A 20775-nucleotide genomic window follows, 5' to 3' on the forward strand; every position below is an offset into this window, starting at 1 on the left:
CACAAATTCACATTTATTCATAATTACTGATACATTGCACAAATACATAAAATTATAGCAGTGGTACGTTGTAAAATTTTAACCATCATAAAAAATAGGATGTTTGTTTTTACTTAGAGCCATCTAAAAGATAAAAGGTGTTTCAAAATTTGTCAGTTATTGAAATGTCAACCGTTAGGCAATAGCTGATACTTACAATTCAGAAATTTTGTTAAGAACAGATTTTTGACTACTCTGCTTCTCTTGGGGTACAACTAGCTAGAACCATTAGAAATATTTCGCTCCGAAACGAGTCAGTTTCTACTCTCTATATATAGAGATACATCCTCTCTTACAATATAATATAGAGAATATAAATTATAGAGTAATATGCCAAGTTTAAATGTTTACGTAATAGCCTCTTATCACTTATTCATAGACGTTTTTTGTCTAAGGACGGAGCAGCGCTGTGATAATAAGTCTGTTTCAATATTGACTCTCAATATTAGCCAATCACAACGGCCCTATGTCTACGCACTGCGAAGGCTGCCAAGCTATCGGCACTGAGAAACAGACTTGTTATCACAGCAATGCTCCAACCTTAGATAAATAACGTCTATGAATAAGAGGGTAAAAAGATTGGGCATGTAGTACATGAAATATATTTTGTAAATATGAGCTAGAAATCGAATCGTTTTGAAGCGACGATCACTAAACAAAAGCATGTGGGGATCGCACGCGACATTCTCTTGATTAAGATCCTGCGAAAAGCAGGGAAATATAATCTAAATAGTTCGGTTGTGTCAAACGTATTTGGATTAATATCCGTTGATTTATGAAGACCCCAATATTAATGCAATAGTTCTTTTTCATCGTTTAAAAAATTATAAGAATGTTACAGAACTATCCCGATGTACCAGATATATTTAAAAACAAAAAGCGTTTATAGGTTCGTTTGTATACCATCACTAAATATATTAAAAATTCCTAACATAGATTCGTTATATATTTTTTGGTAAAAATATTGGTAATTTATATCGTTAACTAGTCACCGTAAGCTTCTATATTATTTTAGCAATAAAGTTTATCATACAAGAAAAGATACAATTAAATTGTTTTCCGAAAATTATATTAATTTATTGACGATCTAAATCAGTAAATGACAAAAAAATACACAAAATATTTAAATTAGGCCATTTTTATAACAAATCCTGTAGACTTTTAAAAACATCTTACATCCAAACACCAAATAAAAATCTTATAACTTTCTGATAAAAAATAATTCAAAGCAACATCATAACCAAACATTTAACTTACCTCTAAACTAAATCTAAATAATCGTTATCCTAAAAATACATCGATGCGACATAATAACAATGTTTTACGTTTAATAAAACTCTATCAAAAACTTATAATTTTATTTTACGTAATCCGAGGCAAGTCATTATCCCGATACTCTTACTGAATTATCCTCTTGAACATCGACATTGCCCATCGATCCAAATGACACGCGTTTACCACTTTCGTTAACGTAACGCGTGTTCGAGTGTTCGAGCGAAATTTGAGCGTTTCATTGACAGTGCTGGAACGTGCGTTAGGGAATCGCGCGTTACGCCTGTCATTCAGACCGGGATCTATACCTGACCAATTATCATGTTGGTAAAATTAATATTACATTATCTTAGCCCTTATCACACTTATAGTTATCTTCTATTCTCAAGCAAATGAAATTCTTAACACATGTCGTACTATACTTTTGATCTTTGTCCTAGAATAATTAAACATTTCGAAAATTTCGTTTTCTCCATCCAATATAGATTTCCCAAAATATCTTTATATATAATGTTTCACAATTTGCTTTTATCACATATGAAACACGTCATCACATCAACGTAAATCATAATTATTCAATCTAATGTCAACCATAAACAGCGTTCTCTTTGGAACTAAATTCAAATGTCAGTCGAGAGACTCATAGTCGCCAAATTCGTTTTTTTGTTTAGTTAAGCTAAGCTTCATAATATCACGACGAGGGGCTATACAACACACAGAAAACAGTAAAGAAATCAAGATCTTTCATATAAGAATATTGAAACGCGGCGGTTTAAAAATATATATAATTTTTTTTATGATTAGTGGCATCAGGGTTGATTTTTCAATCACCGTATAACTCATTCAAAGACATACAAATGACATGAATAAATTTATAGCCTGATTAGGAAAATAAACAGCTGCTTTGAGGGCGCCACTTTAGCTTTTCGTTTTAACGCTACAATAAAATTGTCAGTACAAGAAATTAGTTCCATATTTACCCGCAAGATGGCGAGCGTTTTTCTAATCAGGGTATTGCTGTAACATGAACAGATAATAACAACCGCTCACTTTTACTTATAACGGATAACATATATATCATAATTAAAAAATCAACTCCAACACTAAACCACTAATGCAAACATTATTTTCCTTTGAAACGATGTACAGTCAACCACAAAAGTAGCTGAAATTTGAAACACTCAGACGCTAATTTTAGTGAAGAGAAAACGATTGTTACGGAGACAAAAGTTTAAAGGCGATTTGATATTTTTTAAATTTACTCATCTACTTTTGTAGCTGATTGTACGGAACGACAACTATGGCAACTGCACTGCGTCTATAATCTCTGTCTATGTCACATACGTTCCAAACTTTATACTCGTTACAAGTAACTCAATCATTGTGAAACAAATACTAGGTCTAGTAGAGATCTTTACGGGCTTTGCGCTAGTTTTATTATTACTGACAAGATATTTTGCACCTAAAGGGACTCAAAAATGTCTCATTAATATCTATATTGAATATAACATACTCTATATCTTTAGCTTGAAGCTGGTGACTTCATCTACTGTTTAGAGCCTGCGCACATGGCGGAGCGCGGCACAGAGAATTTTACAGTGAAACTATTATCGACATTGTCTTAATTGAAATAATGTTCAAAATCTATTAACACAAGAATAAATTTCATAACTTTGTTGTGCCAATTGATTTTGAATACAATGTCAATGAAGGCAATGTCGATAATAGTTTGACAGTAAAAAATATCTGCGCTGTGCTCAGATATATGCGCCGGCACATACGCCTTCTGTCTAACGATTTCAATGAACGTCCACAATCGCTTTTTCGATCCGTCACCAATTGACCAATCAGAACAAAGGGTTTTATTATACAAATTTGAAATTATATTTTGAATTATTTATCGGGATCGAATGGAAGTTTCAGAATGAGATCGTTTATTGAAAACGGCAGTTAGTACTAAGGTGCTCCCACACGTGCGATGTACAATGTTTAATACATTCCGCTGGCTCAGTATTCCAAGGTTCTATCTTATCTTTTATACATGATTCTAGATCTTTCCTGATATATTTCCCAATAATCCCGAAAAAAATTAAAATGGAATTATGAATTAATGTTATAACATGACCGTTTTTTATCTCATTTTTGTAATAAAGATAAAATGAACATAGGACCTTGGTAAGCCGGCGATTTTTTAAACATTTTTTCGCAATCATAACAAAATATGCATTGTTAACCCATTATAAAACATTTCAATACAACAATGTTGCAATTTATATATAAACATAGCAAATTAAAACATTTATTAATTTTCGTATACGAAATACCGACATATTATTAGATGTACAATATGTTATACAATGTTTTACAACATTCTATACGGTGTTATAAAACTGCCTGCCTAGTATGAAGACCGTAGGGTAAAACTAAACTTTTCATTCATTTTGTCATACGTTGTTACTTATTGGGGAGCGTATAACACTGTAAAATTGTTATATTTTACAGCGTTATATATCAAACCATAACAAATGTGTGGGAGAACCTTTATGTTTACTTTCTAAAAATACATCCAAAATTAATGCTTAATATTCTCCTGAGCCAACATTAAATTTTGTGATATAAGTGCGGGATTAAGATTCCATAACAAGCTTTGCATCCCGACGTGGGAATCGAACCCACTCTATTTTCCAAGGCGTATTAATCAGAGACAACGAGGCATCATTAATTTAATCAATAAACGCCTCGATACCAAAAAGAACATATAAAATGAGTTTCTAAGAACCTCAATTTTTTTAGTTCGCAAAATTTTATTTAATTCAATTACCCGTTAATCGCACATTTGCTTAGAAAAGTAGATCATTATAATCTTGACGAAATTAGGCCGTTATTGCACACAGCTTTAAACAAATACATTTTCAATTTACAATAGAAACATTTTGAAAACCGCTGGCCCACTAACAAGGTCTCTGTGTTATATTTAATATGCAAATTGAAAACAAAACAAACACGTATTTCTTCCCGAAAGGGGTATGCAGAGGTACAACCAGGACACCCACTTTTCGCCCAGTGTGTTCCGTCCCATGATGTGATAGGGCGAGCCTATCGCCATATCGGATGCAAATTCCAGACTTCGAGCTGATATTGAGTAGAAAAAACCCATATATATGCAAATAACAATAAATCATAATACCGAGAGGTAAATGAAGAGGATGCATTAATTATTGTTCTTTCAATTTTGTTTCCGACATGAAAATATTAGATCTCAATATAACAACTCAAGTACAAATTAACATAAAACCTTGTCATATTAAGCCAGCGAAATGTATAAAAAATAACAATAACATATAGCCACTTACGTTTTGTATTATTTTAAAATTTCATCATAATTTGGAATTATTAATGAACATGTTGGCCGTTAACAAATTATAATTAAAACTAAATAGGTCACAATGCATCAAATATATACAAAGCTCGCTTAACTTAGAACATCCACTTTGGGTACCTCAAACTTAAAATACTTAACAGTAATAGAAACTATGAACACAATATCGAAAGTAAAGTCTTCATTCTGAAATCAATGCTTTTAATAGTCGTAAGTGAAATCTTGAAATATTACCGGGCATACAAGTTATATGACCAGTAATATTTCAAGATTATAAAAAAAATGCTTTCCGAACGATTGCGTCGTTCCACTGAAGAGAGCAACGTTTAATGGTTTTTTTAGTAGTCATTTATTCTCCAGAATTTTCATATTACTCAAAATATCCAGTCTTAGTCATGAATAGTAAAAAATATTAAACTGTTACTTTCGAGAGGTATATTATTTACATTATAATTAATACACTTAATTACATAATATTATGTATGTGTATATGTTGATATAGTAATATCTAAAACTGATGTATCAAGTATATCGAATCACTATGCGGAAACGCCTTTAAGGGATAGGCAGCGACTATCAAAATACATACGGCAATAATGAACAGTTCGTCTACATACAACACCAACAACAAAACATGTTGGTGCGTACGTATGTACCAACGGTCACAATTAATTATATTGTGCCTCATTATAAAATGGTCAGTCGCGTTACTATTAAAAAAAAAATGGAATTATCGCGCGTCAAAAATAACGCACAGCGGAATATATCCGTGCGGAATTCATACGCTACATCCGCGTAGAATGACAACGTATGAATCGAACTCCAATTAATCGCGCATGCGTCAAAAAACGTGCGATATCTTAATGTCGTGCTGTCTTACACCTAAAATACAGAAACAATATTTGTGTCCAGTAATAAATGCATAGTTCAAGACAACACTATCACCGAGCATATAAACTAAACATAATGGTTGACTGAAATAGTGACAACGATCAAAACTAATGCAAGTGAGCACTCTAAATGGCAAATAACCTTTTATAACAACTGTTGGTAAAAGCAAAACTGCAGTTTACGACGGATCAGTCTTCCATCGAATTCGAGATGCAAACGCGGATTAACCTAAAAGCCACTTAACACAAATGCGATTAATGTCTTAAATCCATTGTCCGCATGTTCACCATTCATTGTACCGAGTTACTGCACTAATCTTACGTCATCGAGCGGCTTGACACTGACACCGCGTCATCACCGGGTGGAGGTATCGGAGCGTTCTCTTCGTAAATCATCACTAGTTTACTGTATTTGCGCTTCCTTCGGGTGTGCTGGAAAGAAGAAAAAACAAAAATTTAGTATAAATTATTTTTGGTTAGATAAAAGATCAAGTATAAATAATATAAGTTTTAAATTATGAGGCGGTATTCTATAGACTATTGCTAGAACCAATTAATAAGACATTTTGCCGCTTCATTAGCACAAGGTTCCAGCTTAATGTTAGTTTATGCGGGCAAAATTAGACCAAAAATTTTCATGTTTATACAAATTTGAACAAAATATCATGGTTCTCCTTTATTTATGTTTTGGGATTATTGTAATTTTTTACTGATTAAACATAGAATTATGTTTTATATATAATTAAATTTGTGCAAAAAATATAACATACAACCTAGTCATAGTGAGCCAGCGATTTGTATAACTACAATATATCCATTAAGGGGTTAGGGTTTTGGAATTAAAGTACATTGGGGGTTTGAGGGAAAATGAGAGAACTTATGGAACGATAAAGTCGTGACATACAAGAAAACTTCTAAGAACATGATCCTTGCTGGGACCTTATTCTCTATGCCACACGTTATTTTTACAGTGCGTAACAAGCTTGTAACGCATCGCGACACGTTCAATACAATAGAAATTGTCATACAGAATACAATTCCACACAAATTTCACGAAGATAACATGACACGGCCGCGTGACGCGTTTGCAGTGTCATAGAGAATAAGGCTCCTGGATATATTTTATATCCGCCCGGATAGCGATCGCACTCAAGGTGTTAAAACGCGCCATAATGGCACACGTAAGTGTGACGCGTTACCGAAATAAGCGCGTTCAAACAAACTCTTCAACTTTATATAATACTGTAGATACTATAGAAGCATTAGTAATTTAGTATTGCCAACTCCAGCAATATATTATGTAAAAAAAAAAGAAAAATAAAAACAATAAACATAAATCACGTTATTGCATATCAAATCAAAGAGCGATTGATTTTTAATGAAAATTAAATAAGTACGACACATTGTTTCATAATTCAATGTGTGTAATTTGTACCGCCGATTATTTTAACCGTGCAGTCAAGGTAAATTAAGTTTCATAATAGTGTTGTATATGTAGCCTATGGGAATATGTTTCTATAGTATTTAAAAAATAAAATGAAATATAATATGATTTAGGTAACTCTACCGAACATGAAAAATTTCCTGTCCGCCCCGTGACCATGGAAGTTGCAGTCTTCGACACGTCAGAAGTAAATTATAATAGAAGAAAACCGCGATAAAATCCATAAAAATAGATAGTCTAACATTCGCATAAACATAAGAAATCATTACGGGAAAATGGTTCAGATATAACGAAATCATCCATTTAATATGAATTCTAATAATTATTGACATGAGTCCATAAACCGCTCGGGCGATGTGGATTAATTGTCCTCCTTAATGGATAAAAATGTTAAACGATATTGAGCATAAAAATACATGACAACATTGGACCTCCAACCATCTCTAAATTACGTATGTGGAGCACACATAAGCTACAATTTCCCCTAGAATATAACACGGTTTAATTTTACACAAATTACTTTACGAGGAAAAAAATATCGAATTATGAATTTTCTAAAATATTGTCGCGTCACTAAATACCGTGCGATATTGAACGGGCCTATATAAAAGAATTTGCTGAAATTATTTAGCTACTATTCATAAACACTTAACAATGAAGATATTGCGTAAGTACCTGTAATCATTAATCGATAATTTATAAACAGTAGTGACTATACTAACTTCGTGTATAGTATTAATATGCACGTCCCGTCATTCAAAGCAAAAAATAAATGAAAAAGCCGGCTCGACTGCGGTATTTTTGTGTCACAAAACAAATGTAAATTAACGGCTTTGCTGTCTTCTGCTCTGTTACTCAAATTGTCCAAAATAAAAAAAAATCAAATACTTCTTTATTTCTTGGGTGGTCAGTAGGATAGTCACGATTTTTAATGCATTATAGATATTCTGTTTATTCCGTATCGTCAAACTTTACTTTTTTATTGCTATTAGTATCTTCAAAATTATTCTTTGATTTTATGCTTCAAATATTAAAATTGTATCATAAAAAAAAATGCTTTATTCATCACGTAGGCGAACATGGTTGCACTTATGATAAGTCAAGGTACATGAGAACATTTAATTATTACTTAATTAGATTAGCTTATATAAATAAAGACAATCTAATCTTGAAAATAAAATAAATGAAAAATATACTTAGTATACAAAGAAGCCAGCTCGGGCTGGCAGGGGAAGGAATATATATCTATCGTTATTGTTTTGTGGGTAATTAATAAACTATTATATTATATCAAAAACAATTTCTTATTTAATGAACTAGCCAATGCATTTGTTAGTTGTTGACTATTTTTTCCTGGATGATCTCTACCAAAATTCAAATTTTCTTAAATTACTTCTTAACGCCAACAAAGTTATTCTGTATAAATTTCGATTTACCAATAATAGGGGACATTCATTGTCCTCACAGAATCGAGCTTAATTTTTTTCTGTTTGAACGTATCTGTTTATTATACTTAGTGTTAAATTAGAAAATACAAACATAGCGTGAAGCCGTTATTTATCAAAAATCTTAGATGGAAATATTCGATTATGTAGTCTATATACGTATATTACGTATACGTATATTATTAATTTTACTATGACGAATTTATTATTCACCTTCTTATTTTTCTGCCTTCCGCAATTTTATATAGATTGTCGTATAGACGCGCACAACTTACAGATTTATATCAAATAAGTAATAGTATATAAGAAAGAATAACCTTACTAAAAATAAAAATGAGAAAATTATCATTGTGCTATGAATAGCTAGAATGGTTCTATCTTTTATATCAAAAACTGACATAGTGGGATTTTTGTACGCAAAATATCCTACACACGAGTGAAGCCGCGAGCAATATTTTGTAAGGGACATCGTTTTACAAGGGAATCCAAAAAAAATTACATTCAAAACTTTTATATTTTCCTATTTAAATGCTTTCGAGCGCTACATTTTTAAAATGCAATTATCTAGCAGTTGCGAAGCGTGCATACAACCCGATTCCTGCCGGCTTCCCTTTCAGGTTTATTTATGTCTGCCTTAGTACTTGTTTTCTGTTAAATTGGCTGCAATATGTTAACTAAGGCAATTATTTTGCCATTACTTACTATTAAAATAAAGTTATAAAATTTGAATGCAATAAACCTATATTACTAAAATATTTCCAACTATAATTTACTATAAAACCAATGTCACAATCATATTAATGTACAACAAATTTTCCGCTGTTCATATATTTTCACGTTTTTAATAGCTGATGAATAAACAAAACGTTTGTTTCAGTCCTGTTCTATCTCTGTTCATAGCGGTTGGCTATGGGAGTGACAATATATTTTGCATGTGCGCACCTGTGCCACCAGCTATATGCGCAAGCAATGGAATGACTTATGACGGCTGGTGCATCTTCAAATGCGCGAAACAGACATACACAGATCTTCAAGTACGGCATATGGGAAAATGCAAATACTAATAACGAAGCCGATTGAATACATGATTTAGAACGTGGCTTATAGTTTTATTTATATATTAACTTTTCATAATTGATTTGACTTAATTATGTAATTTAAGGTAGTTTAGACTAGGAACTTCTTGCAACAATATATTGAACAAGAAGTTACAGATTCGTTAACACTAGCGGAAATATTTCAATCTATACTATTATAATATAAAGCTGAAGCGTTTGTTTGTTTGAACGGGCTTATCTTAGAAACTACCGGTTAAAAATATTTCAAACAGAAATATCCACTGTTACAATAATTGGGCAATTTCAGCCTTTCGAACGAAATCTACGTCACGTTCGACCATACAAATATTATTGAGCACAAAGGGGTCGTTGTTTAAAATATGGTCAGGTAAAGAAAACAGTCTTACACTGCACGAGCGCTCCTCACTGTGATTAGAGCTTTACCTTAAGAATGGAAGTGAGGCCAGTGCCCTTGAGCGTTGACCTTGGGCGCTACACAAAAGCTAACTAGATGGCGGTACGTGTAGCTACACGGTATTGTACAATTACATCCTTGATTATCAAAATATTAGGTATGTCAAAGTTACGTTTGAAAATATTATATACTAGCTTTGCCCGCAGCTCCGCCCGCGTTATAAAGTTTTCGGGCTCAAGTTTTCCGTTATAAAAGGCACGCTTTATATTTTTCCGGGAACCTTTATTCTTCCCAGGGTCTCAAACTGTCTCCATACTAAATTAAAAATCGCATTTGTATAAACTTATAAAAATATTTCCGCTAAGATAAACGTGTTTAAAAGTTCTTATGTCATATAGTACTGCGAGAACTTGCTAGTCTAAAATCGGCCCTAGTGTGTACTAAACTCTTGTTTTGTGGTCCAAAACATGTCCAGTATCGACTTTAAAACGGAGCCCAAAATAATAATATTCAAAATGGTGGCCAGCAATACCAAATCTAACATATGTTTCTGTCTAGTGACCATTGATCCATAATATCAATATTTGTATTAAAATAATTCAAACATCCACCCACACCTAAATTCCAATTATTCGCATATATCGCAACACCGAAATTTCCTTAGTAACCGAGTGACTGCGAGTGACAAAATATACATAGTTACCTAAAAATATTGTAGTTTGTCAAAAACCTTTAGTATGGAAGGTTTATATTATATCTAATTTATATTAAGAGCGTTTACGCATCCGCGCGCCGTATGTCTCAAAAACAGCACTTTTCGAAGGAGATAATATCCATCAAAACATTATTTTAAAAACATATGAATTAGTAATTATTATAGAAAATTTTGTTGTCTAAAAAGTTAGTAGAGAAAATTTTTAGATTTATTGAGTATTTGTAAATTGTTTAATGATTACTGAACAGAGGTTTTCAAATTTGCGCTTGGAACGTCTATTTCGAAGCTCAAAATATCTTAAATCACAAAGGAACATAACAACATGTTATTTTTATCTAACTAAAAAGATCCTGGAGAAAAAAGTTAGTAGAGAAAAAATATCTTTTTATGTTTAATTCATGAGAAATAAAAATTCAAAGAAATCGAAAATTTCAGAAATGTTGGTCATTTAAATGATTTTTTTATCACTATATCTTACTTAATTGAATATAATATTGGATTACTATAATAGAAGAACATCTCCTTAAAAACATACAATTTAAAAATTCTACAAAATTAGTTCTGTTATTTTTCTATAAATATTTTAAATACCACTATAAAAAGCAACGCGCAAAACGTTTCAAATTAGTCCGCCTTGAGGCTTTCTAGAGAGAGTATCGCTCGTCGCTCCGGCCAGACTCCAGTTGGACTTTGCTGTGCGTAGAAAAATAGTCACGTGTATACAGTGATTGCCACATCTTAGTACTTTAGTAAGTAAAATATTTTTTCTTTAATGATTGACAATAATTTTAGTAGTTACTATAAATTATTATTATATTATTATGTTTCAGACACAATGGGAATTAAAGCTATTTCTAGGCAAGAAAAGGAAACGTAACAACGCTGAAACTTCGGCTAAAGCAAAAGCTAAAAGATTGATGTACTAATGTTATAACATGCGTCTGTAGTTATGGTTGTTGCTTTTTTTACTCATTAAACACTAGAGCATAGTTACTCGAAGGAAAAAAATGGAACCTTAAGCTAAAAACAATTAGCCCATTGAAAAGTTACATGAGCTTTGTATTTTTAGACGACCCAATGTTATTTTTAGAACATGTGTGGGGGGTCAATAGAAGCTTAATCTCAAGTTTGTGAGGTCGCCCGCCTTGTCCCCTGGCCGCCATCATGGAAAAAGGGGTGAAAACACTTTTTTCGCGATATCTCGGAAACTATGCGTCTTACATAAATTTTGTAAAGTCATAATTTGTAGCAAATTGTTTTGCCTACAAATATGTTTATATAACTTTTTGCCCTAAATTAAAAATTAAAGAAGTTATAAGCAAAAATGTGAGAAAATGTTTATAAAAGTTTTCTTTTTTGCTCTATAACTTTTTTTTTTACATTTTACAAAAAAATTACCTCAAACTAACTTGTAAATGATCTTTTGAGGAAAATTGTTCCCTATAATTTTTTTTTAGTTCATTCATTTAAAACGCTGTTACAGCGCTCCAAAGTTTACCGGGTTCGTCAATGCTCATGAGAATCCGGTCGAAACAAAATGTTTAACTTATTTTTGATTTTTTTTATTGTAAATATATTATTACAATTTTTTTGTTAAATTCGTACAACTTTACTTATTTATTCCTAACTCTTTTCTTTGCCATAGAAGTTACCAAATTTTACTTATCGAATGTTATACAGGTAGAAAAGGTATGAGTTACCATTTGGGGATAAAGGAGAAAAAAAACATATTTGCAGGCAAAACAATTTGCTACAAATTATGGCTTTACAAATTTTTTGTAAGACGTATAGTTTCCGAGATATCGCGAAAAAAGTGTTTTCACCCCTTTTTCCAAGATGGCGGCTGGGGGATAAGGGTGGCGACCCCACAAACTTGAGGTTAAGCTTCTATTGACCCCCACACATGGCCCAAAAATAAAATTGCGTCCTCCAAGAAATGCAATATTCGGTCCTTAAATTGTAACATTTCAATGGACTAAACGCACATTTCAAAACTCGTTTTACGCCCGCGGCGTGCGCGGTTGTATGCGGTACCCGCTGTATTGGCGGCCAACTAGTAGAATCGTGCGGGCCACGGTAGCACCAGCGCGCTCTGTGATTAGTAGGTGGGCGACTGCAGTAGTCGGTAGGGGAGGAGTGGTTACAGAAATCTGACGCCATTTTCCTCCATCGTGATCGTTTCTGATATGTGTCCATGGCGTTCTGGAACTCAACTGACCGTTAACTATCCATCTTGTAACCGCCCGCCTTGCGATAATCGCTCGCCAAGTTTGCAGGACATAATCAGAACCGCGGTGGTTACAAATCGCACAGATCTCCGGTCGTCATGAGTTTGGAAATAAAATAGCCGTTTCTCAACCACGGCGGGTGCGAGTAAAAACCGCTTCGTGAGTTCTTAGCCTTATAGAATCACTTTGCTGTCCCGTTGTCAAAACGTTTACAACTCGCCAAATACCCAGTGCGCGAGTCCCACTCGCACTTGGCTGATTTTTTTGCATAATGCATAGGTACGCTTACTTTCAAATAACAAGGTTTTTATGTTCACTGATGCGCACTGTTAAGAAAATTCAAGTGACGAGAGACGGAATCCTATATCTTTCTCCTCTTTGAACCTTAGAAATAAGGGATTTGGTAATTTATGTAGCTAGTGAATAAAACTACTAGTAGTAGTTAGTATACCTATCTTCTTAACTATTTGGGCTAGTTTAGGTTTACACGCTCACATCAATTTTACATATAATTTTATCCTGACGTTTAACCCTGTGCAGGTTTCGGCGTCATTATACTTGTATAAATTAAACGCGTCTAGATCCATATGCAGTTTTACTTAAGTATGTAGTGTTTGCGTAAACTTCGATAACAATAATAGTATATTCTATATTATTTTTTTAATTTTTAGGTAATCGTGCCTGATATTACACTCAAAATAAATAAGGTTATTAAAAGCCGCAAAATTATAGATTTTCAATATTTTTTGGATCAAATTAAAACACTCAATAACCACAACAGAGCAACAGGTTGTAGTATCAAACATTTACAACTATTGAAAGAGAATGTTTGCTTGCAGTCAACATTTTTAATGAAGTGTAATATGTGCAATATGGAATTTAAGCTATTTAAACGCTAAGAGATATACTGATAGTATGGCCGTATATCGTGGAACTGTGAATGGAGCTATGATGACTGAAGTTGGTAGATCAAATTTAAACGAACAGTTAGCTTCCATAGATTTACCAATATTAACGCAAAATGTTTACATGAAATGTTACGACAAGTTAGCTAAATGATTGAAATTAGCTGCAGAGGACAGGATGCAAGAGGCCGCTAGGGAAGAAACTGATAAAGATGTTGCCTGTGGCGATGTAAAAGACGGTATTCCCATACTTACAGTCAAAGCTGACTGCTGTTGGTCAAAAAAAAGTAGAGAACCAACTATTTTGCTTCGTCGTGTGTCACAAATATTATGCAAAACTATAGATATAAAACTGGTATATTGTTATACATGGATGTACAATCGATCGATTGATGATCGATGTCACTGAGAAGCAATACCTATTAAAAAAAAAAAACTATCCAAAAAAATATAACCAACGTCCGAAAAAAGAAGTCTTTTATTTCTCACTTTTAGTTATACACCTAAAAATGACATCTCATTACATACACCTTCTGACTCAAAATATAAATTCCAATATGTAATTTCTAATGACTGAATGAACTGATGAATTTAAACTTTCAATACGCTAAATATTAAAAACTGCAGATCTATGGAGTAATTATGTGGTCCATTATAAACATCGTAGCACAGTAATTTTCCTGATTTATTGTCTGATTACGGAGTTCTGGTGCCTATCTTTCGGCTTCATGATGAGCTCCACTTTACTAAGGGTACTTTTTCTAAATGCAAATGCTTAAATTTTTTAAGCATTTGCATTTTAAAAGTGAAAATAACAATTTGTAAAATTGCCGTTAAAATTTGTTAAAAATGTTTATTTTTTTTATAATTACAAAATGATACATATAAACTATTTCATGATGAATTCTTATATATTTAATAATAGAATTCTTCATTTATCATAAATTCATAAATCATAAGTTACATTCCAATTAGATAATTAAAGCGAAAAGATCAAAATTGGTTGGTCTGACTATAAAGATAGCCGACGCGCTAACTCTACGCACACAGCTACGCAACGGCTCTGTGTGAGTGAATTTTGCGAAGAATTACCTATAGTTGACTTCACGCGCGGCACGTAAACGCTCTTAAGGCATTTAATATAAATTAGACCAAGTTCAAATCACATGTTAATATTTTTTAATTCTTATTTGTGTTTTCTAATTTTAAATAGAGTGTATATAATATTTTAAAATATTTAATGTTACTTAGTACATAATATACATATCCTAGATGAAATGATGTCGACATCAATTTGTTAGAGCGCCTGACGGCGCGTAACCGCAAATTTTCCTGTTACTATAAGCTGTTGTTTGTCTGTTGTTTGAGTAGGCGTTTATAAAAATAATTGAATATTTTGTTATATATAACGGTATTCAAAAAAATATAAGCAGTGTGTATTTAAAAATAGAGTATAGAATTATTTCAGAATATATTAACTCAAGTAAATCAGAGAGATATCGTAATGTTAACGATGTAAAATTCTTACCGTTGAGCGATTTTTGGCAGATATTAATTATGATTTCATTCACGGTATCGTGTTTAATGAAAAAAAATCGCAGCTGTGCAAAAGACCATAAGCTAAACTACTTATTTCTTGAAAAATATATACAAGGAATGCTTACATTATTTTTTGCAGGACGCCCAAAGTCGACATAAAGTTGAGTTTCACATATCTTAACCCCTTAAGGTTATAGCTTAAGTTCCATTTTTCATACATTTTGTTTCACCTTTAATCTGGGTAACTAAACAAGTATTGACAAGTAAAGAATTTAAATTCACGTCTAGTTAGTGATTAGTTCTCGCAGTTGAAAGAAAAACGTAAAAATAATATGCATGGATATTTCGGCCTTTAAAATTTCGTCGTATTAAATGCAACAACGACCAGTTAGTGTTCTCGTGGAACAAGTTTTGGTCACGGTCTAGTTGCAGTTTTTGCACGATACCATGTAACGCCAGTATAACCTCAAAATAAACATAAAAACGTTTATTGTACGAGAACCCCACAACAAAAAATAATTATTATTGTTTCATTTGGAATTACGTTATTCCTTCTCTTTTGTGTGTAATTTTCACTACCATAATAAATTAAATTATGTGGAAGGCGCATAACCCATGCACTGATGGTTCTTTAATTTCAAATCAAAAACATGACTAACCGCCATTTTAAATAAACGATTCCAATCGCTTTTTCCGATTTATCTCAAAGATGGAGTAATAAAAAATAACTGGCGGTATTAGACATAAACAATATTTTTCGAATTTTATCCCGGTTTTAGCACTATAGTTTTCTCCAGACGTTTGGAAGACTTTGCAGCCTTCGTAGTCACGGTGTGGCGGTATTAGCCCGATCCATCGCTCTACCCACCTCGATATCGATTCCATGTTGGGTAAATGTCTCACACGGCGATTTACTAATATAATTCTAATGCTGAACAATATAACGTTCATTGTTTTACGATCATCCAATTATACGGTATTTTTGTTTTGTTTTTTTTTCTGTGCGGGTTGACGATCATGAACTGAGTTAAGTTAGTTTAGCAACTCGCATAGCTGAGGTATACTATATACATATAAGTATGTAAGCTAAGCTATGTATTACGTGAAATTGTCTCAGCCACGCGAGTCATAATATCAGCCCTGTATTATATACTGTCCCACTGTTGGACACGGGCCTCCTCTACTGAAAGGGATTAGGCCTTAGTCCACCACGCTGGCCTAGTGCAGATTGGTAGACTTCACACACCCTCGAAATTCCTATAAAAACTTTTCAGATATGCAGATCCCTCACGATGTTTTTCTTCAACGCTGAATCAAACGACAATTCACAAAGAATACACACATCTTTTAAGAAAAGTCCTCTGACTTTTACACGCACCTCTGGGTGTGCCCTTAGGTTTTGAACTTTCGGACATTCGTCTCGGCAGTCCGATCCACAACCATCTAAGCTATCTCCACTTGTAAAGCAATCTCATGCGACTTAAGCTATAATATTATAAACAAATTATAACTACCTTGATCTTGCTGGAAGTGGAGGCTTCCTCCCCGGAGCTGCTCGAGCTGGTGATGCCCTCCTCCAGGGTTAGTCGGGCAGCGACACCCTCCAGCTGTAGGTCCAGATACAGCTGGCCCAGCTGCTCGTTCACCAGCGAGGGCTAGAAACAAACATACGATGTTTTTAATAGTGTAACAAATAATGCGTCGTTTTATAAATATTCGAAATGTCAGTCGCAGTAAATTATGCTTTTGGAAATGAAAAATGAAAATAATTTATACAATACCAGTGCACCTCATTATATTTACAAAGTATAAACATAAATTTAATTATTATATAAAATTTACTGCCTCGGTGGCGTAGTTGTACTGCATGCGCGGTAAGGTAACGGTCTCAAGTCGTGGGTTCGAATCCCGATTCGGCAAAAGTGATACTTGGGTTTTTCTGTTCAGTATCAGCCCGGAGTCTGCAATTAGTTCCCAATATGGCGGTATGATCGCCCCCTATCATACCATGGAACCGAACGCGCCAATCTCAGGAACTACTGGTTCGAATTGAAAAAAAACTTTTAGTATTAGATAGCCCATTTATCGAGGAAGTATATGGGCTATATAACATCACGCTATGGTCAATAGGAGCGGAGCAGCAATGACAAATGTTGCAAAAACGCGGAATTTTTATTCCTTTTGAGAGCTTTCATTGCGTGCGCTGTGTGTACGGAACTTTGAAAGGTCTATTGCCGTTATACCCAAACTCGAAATACAACCACTAGAAAATGGTAGCCACTATATCTAATCCAACAGTAGTGCAGCCTAACCAAGAGAATAAAAAAGCTTAGAGGGCGCCACTTGGTTTTCTTCTTAAAGTTAACGTTGCCAGCACAAGTAATAATTTTCAGTTTACCACAACATAGCGGTGACTTAAATTCATGGACGGCCTATTTATATTACAAACCTGTGACAGTTCACAAATTTTCTGCTTGTCCGATTTGAGTATGTCCTCCATGGGCTTCGTCGTTATTTGGTATTTGTATATGAGCTCTGACGTCACGCAGACCTATCGACAAACAAAACAGTCGTTAATAACTGGTGGTAGGTCTTATATGTGAGAGACCGCCTGAGTAGGTACCATATAATGTCTATGTCTGCCGCCAAGCAGCAGTGTGTAGTCACTGTTATGTTTCGGTTTGAAGGACATTGTAGCCAGAGTAATTACAGTATATAATGAGACTTAACATCTCATGTCTCTGGCTGGCAAGCGCAGTGGAATACCAAACAATACTTTGTAATTGAAGGTGTTGGATGGTGTTTCTACTGTTTATGGGCGGTCGTATCGCTTACTATCAGGCGAACGGCAAGCTGGTCGGTACTCAAGCAGCAATAAAAAAAAATAACACGCCAATGTGCCATCAGTGCTACCACGTGCCTTTAATCATGCAATTTGTGGTGGAAGGTCTGCATACTCTAACATCATGCTTATAGAACATGCTCCATCCTCATTGCTCGAAATATAGATTACAAAAAGCCAACAACTCTTTTCTAAGTGTCTTCCTATTAGGTGTATTTGATACCTTTCAACTCAAGAAAGATTTTTTAGCAACTCAAACTTTCTTTTATATAGGAAGTTATGAAAATATCACGAGTCATACCTAACTGACTATCCCTAAAAAGATAAAAGGCGTGATAGTCACCTGTTCCATCCACGGGGGCTCCATCTTCCTCCTCGCGACCTTCACTTGTGGGTCGTATTTGGTCATTTCGCTAGTCTATAAAACATTTCGTCTTCATTAATCATGCACTTGTCGATAAACTACACCCCTATATGGTATCATGGACCACGACAAGAAAGTCCGAGTCATTTTTCATTAATAGAGAGATCATACGGCCGCTGTATTGTATTAAATCTATAAGCTTACATAGTTAAGTTAGCATCGTCTTGCCGATACCTAATTTGATTTTAACTATCAAGTTGCGATGTAAATGGTTGGGAAATCTCATCCCTTTAGAATACTGACTAAAACTTAAGTAAGCTATATTTACATCACGTCATTTAATTCTGATACATTCTTTTCACGCAGTAATGCAAATAGGCTGACGTCGACTAAATCAGTATGGAAGGGCGCCGAATCGAATCGCATTTATTTTGTACTATGTGTTACTCGCTAATTCGCTTGTTTGAAAAGCGTTTCCCGCTATAAAAGTCCCATAAATCACTAAACCGACCCGTAGTGCCATCTATAGTACAGTTTCACTACAAAAGCAGTGCCATCTAAATAAAAAAAATTAGTTTGAAAAAATTACAAGACCAAATTTACTGCTAAAAAAACAAGCATATATGTTAATGCAGGACATGGTTATGCTCGTGGCAAACTTCATCCAAGTCCGATCAGCTGTTTTATTTTCTGACAAACTTCCAAACATGTTCACAAACATTTGCATTTGTAATATCAGTAAGATACGATGCACGTTGATTTAGCTCAGCTTGTCCAAGGACGTTTCACAGTTAGGTAAAGGTATAGCAGGCGGACTAATGCGAATCGATTCGATTAAATCCGTTCAGTCGACGATAACCGTCGAAGATTAACCAACTAGATCACACGCAATACCTTTCCCATGTTTCCGAGGGCGAATTTCTTAGCATCGCCGCTTTCCTCCGCGCTGCCAGATTCCGTCTTGAAGAATGACGAGTAAAAGGACGAGTAACTGGACTCCCCGTCGGTCCTGTCGACTGTCTCTTCGCTGTTTCCAGCTCTCGCAGTATTGACCTTGGGGTTCCTCGGCGGCGTGGAGTCTGGCACGGCCTCTGTACTCTGATGGCAAATGGTAACAGTTCACAAAATCGGTAACCACAATGTTGACGTTAAACTATCGTGTAGAGGTGATTATGAAATCTTTATACCGATTCGATTTGAGAATTTAATCGATATTTTGTATTATAGTTTATATTTGTACCGGTATTTCTTAAGTCTACAGTTATCTTTTTATTAACTAGCTGACATGGCGAACTTTGTACCATCCCAGAACTATGTAAACTAACATGGATATTAATCCGAACTTCACAAGTTTTTGTAATAATTACCTCATAAGTTTTGACACATCCGAAAATATTACGTTGAATCTCGTGGAGGCCCTCGCACGATGCAAGCCTACACGAGAGCTACCCATCCACACTCTCGTTTTACTGATTACTGGGTTAGACGCTACATCTAATACAAGCTGGACGTAATTGAAGTGACTATGATTGCTGCGTTGTATGCAAATATGATATAGTATAATGCATATTCACTAAATATAAGGAGACCGCATAAAAAAGGAAAAGACAGTAAGTGACGACAATATATCGCAACAAAAATATCGATAAAAGAGCACAATGCGCGTACGCTTAAGTCGGCGAGAGTGTATTTGGTTAGTTCACCTCGTGTCATTTGACTCTGATCACAAAACCGACACCGAGCGAAGCACACGCGAGACGAGGTGAAGACAACATGCGACTAGCCTCGCCTCGCGTCACCTCCTTGAGAGTGTGGATGCGGGGTAATATTTTAAGAGCTTCAAAAAATATGATTTCAGTATGATTTACAAAAACTGTTACTAAAATTAAATATATAAATATTTCCATTTCATTACAATATATATTCCAATTTATACGTGCATTATAAGTAATACACGTTCATTATATATAAATGATTCAAAAACAGAGAGAAAGACTACTTCTGCCCAAAACTTTACGATTTAATTTAACCTGAAAATTTCTAGCTTCGCATGGGTGCAACTCATATGTGGTGTCATCTATGTTAAACAAATATTGTTTAATTGGATTAAAGTTTGTTGCTTTAATTTAAATATTAATAAAGCGCGCATTGTAGAAATTAATCGATAACCATTTACAAGTGTCTGTTTCTTCGCTTAGTTTTCCTACACGCAATAGAAGCGGTTTTACTGTAAATATTTG

At 34.1% G+C, this 20775-nt stretch overlaps 1 protein-coding gene across 10 annotated transcripts in view; it reads right to left on the bottom strand.

The window, feature by feature from the left end:
• Nucleotides 1–2361: 2361 nt before the first annotated feature.
• LOC115455052 (period circadian protein) overlaps nucleotides 2362–20775 on the bottom strand; it is a 57912-nt gene continuing 39498 nt past the window's right edge. For 9 of the 10 annotated variants that reach the window (XM_030183775.2, XM_030183769.2, XM_030183807.2 and 6 more), the window contains 5 exons: nucleotides 19430–19633; nucleotides 18515–18589; nucleotides 17779–17880; nucleotides 16844–16984; nucleotides 4652–6012 (listed from right to left, as the gene is read on the bottom strand). In XM_030183775.2, the coding sequence (XP_030039635.2) occupies nucleotides 5899–6012; nucleotides 16844–16984; nucleotides 17779–17880; nucleotides 18515–18589; nucleotides 19430–19633 (636 nt within the window). In that variant the 3' untranslated portion in view covers nucleotides 4652–5898. Of the gene's footprint in view, nucleotides 6013–16843; nucleotides 16985–17778; nucleotides 17881–18514; nucleotides 18590–19429; nucleotides 19634–20775 lie in introns of all 10 variants that reach the window. The other variant, XM_030183749.2, reaches the window with a different exon arrangement.

The sequence above is a fragment of the Manduca sexta genome, chromosome 27, assembly GCF_014839805.1.
Source record: "Manduca sexta isolate Smith_Timp_Sample1 chromosome 27, JHU_Msex_v1.0, whole genome shotgun sequence".
Classification (NCBI taxonomy): domain Eukaryota; kingdom Metazoa; phylum Arthropoda; class Insecta; order Lepidoptera; family Sphingidae; genus Manduca; species Manduca sexta.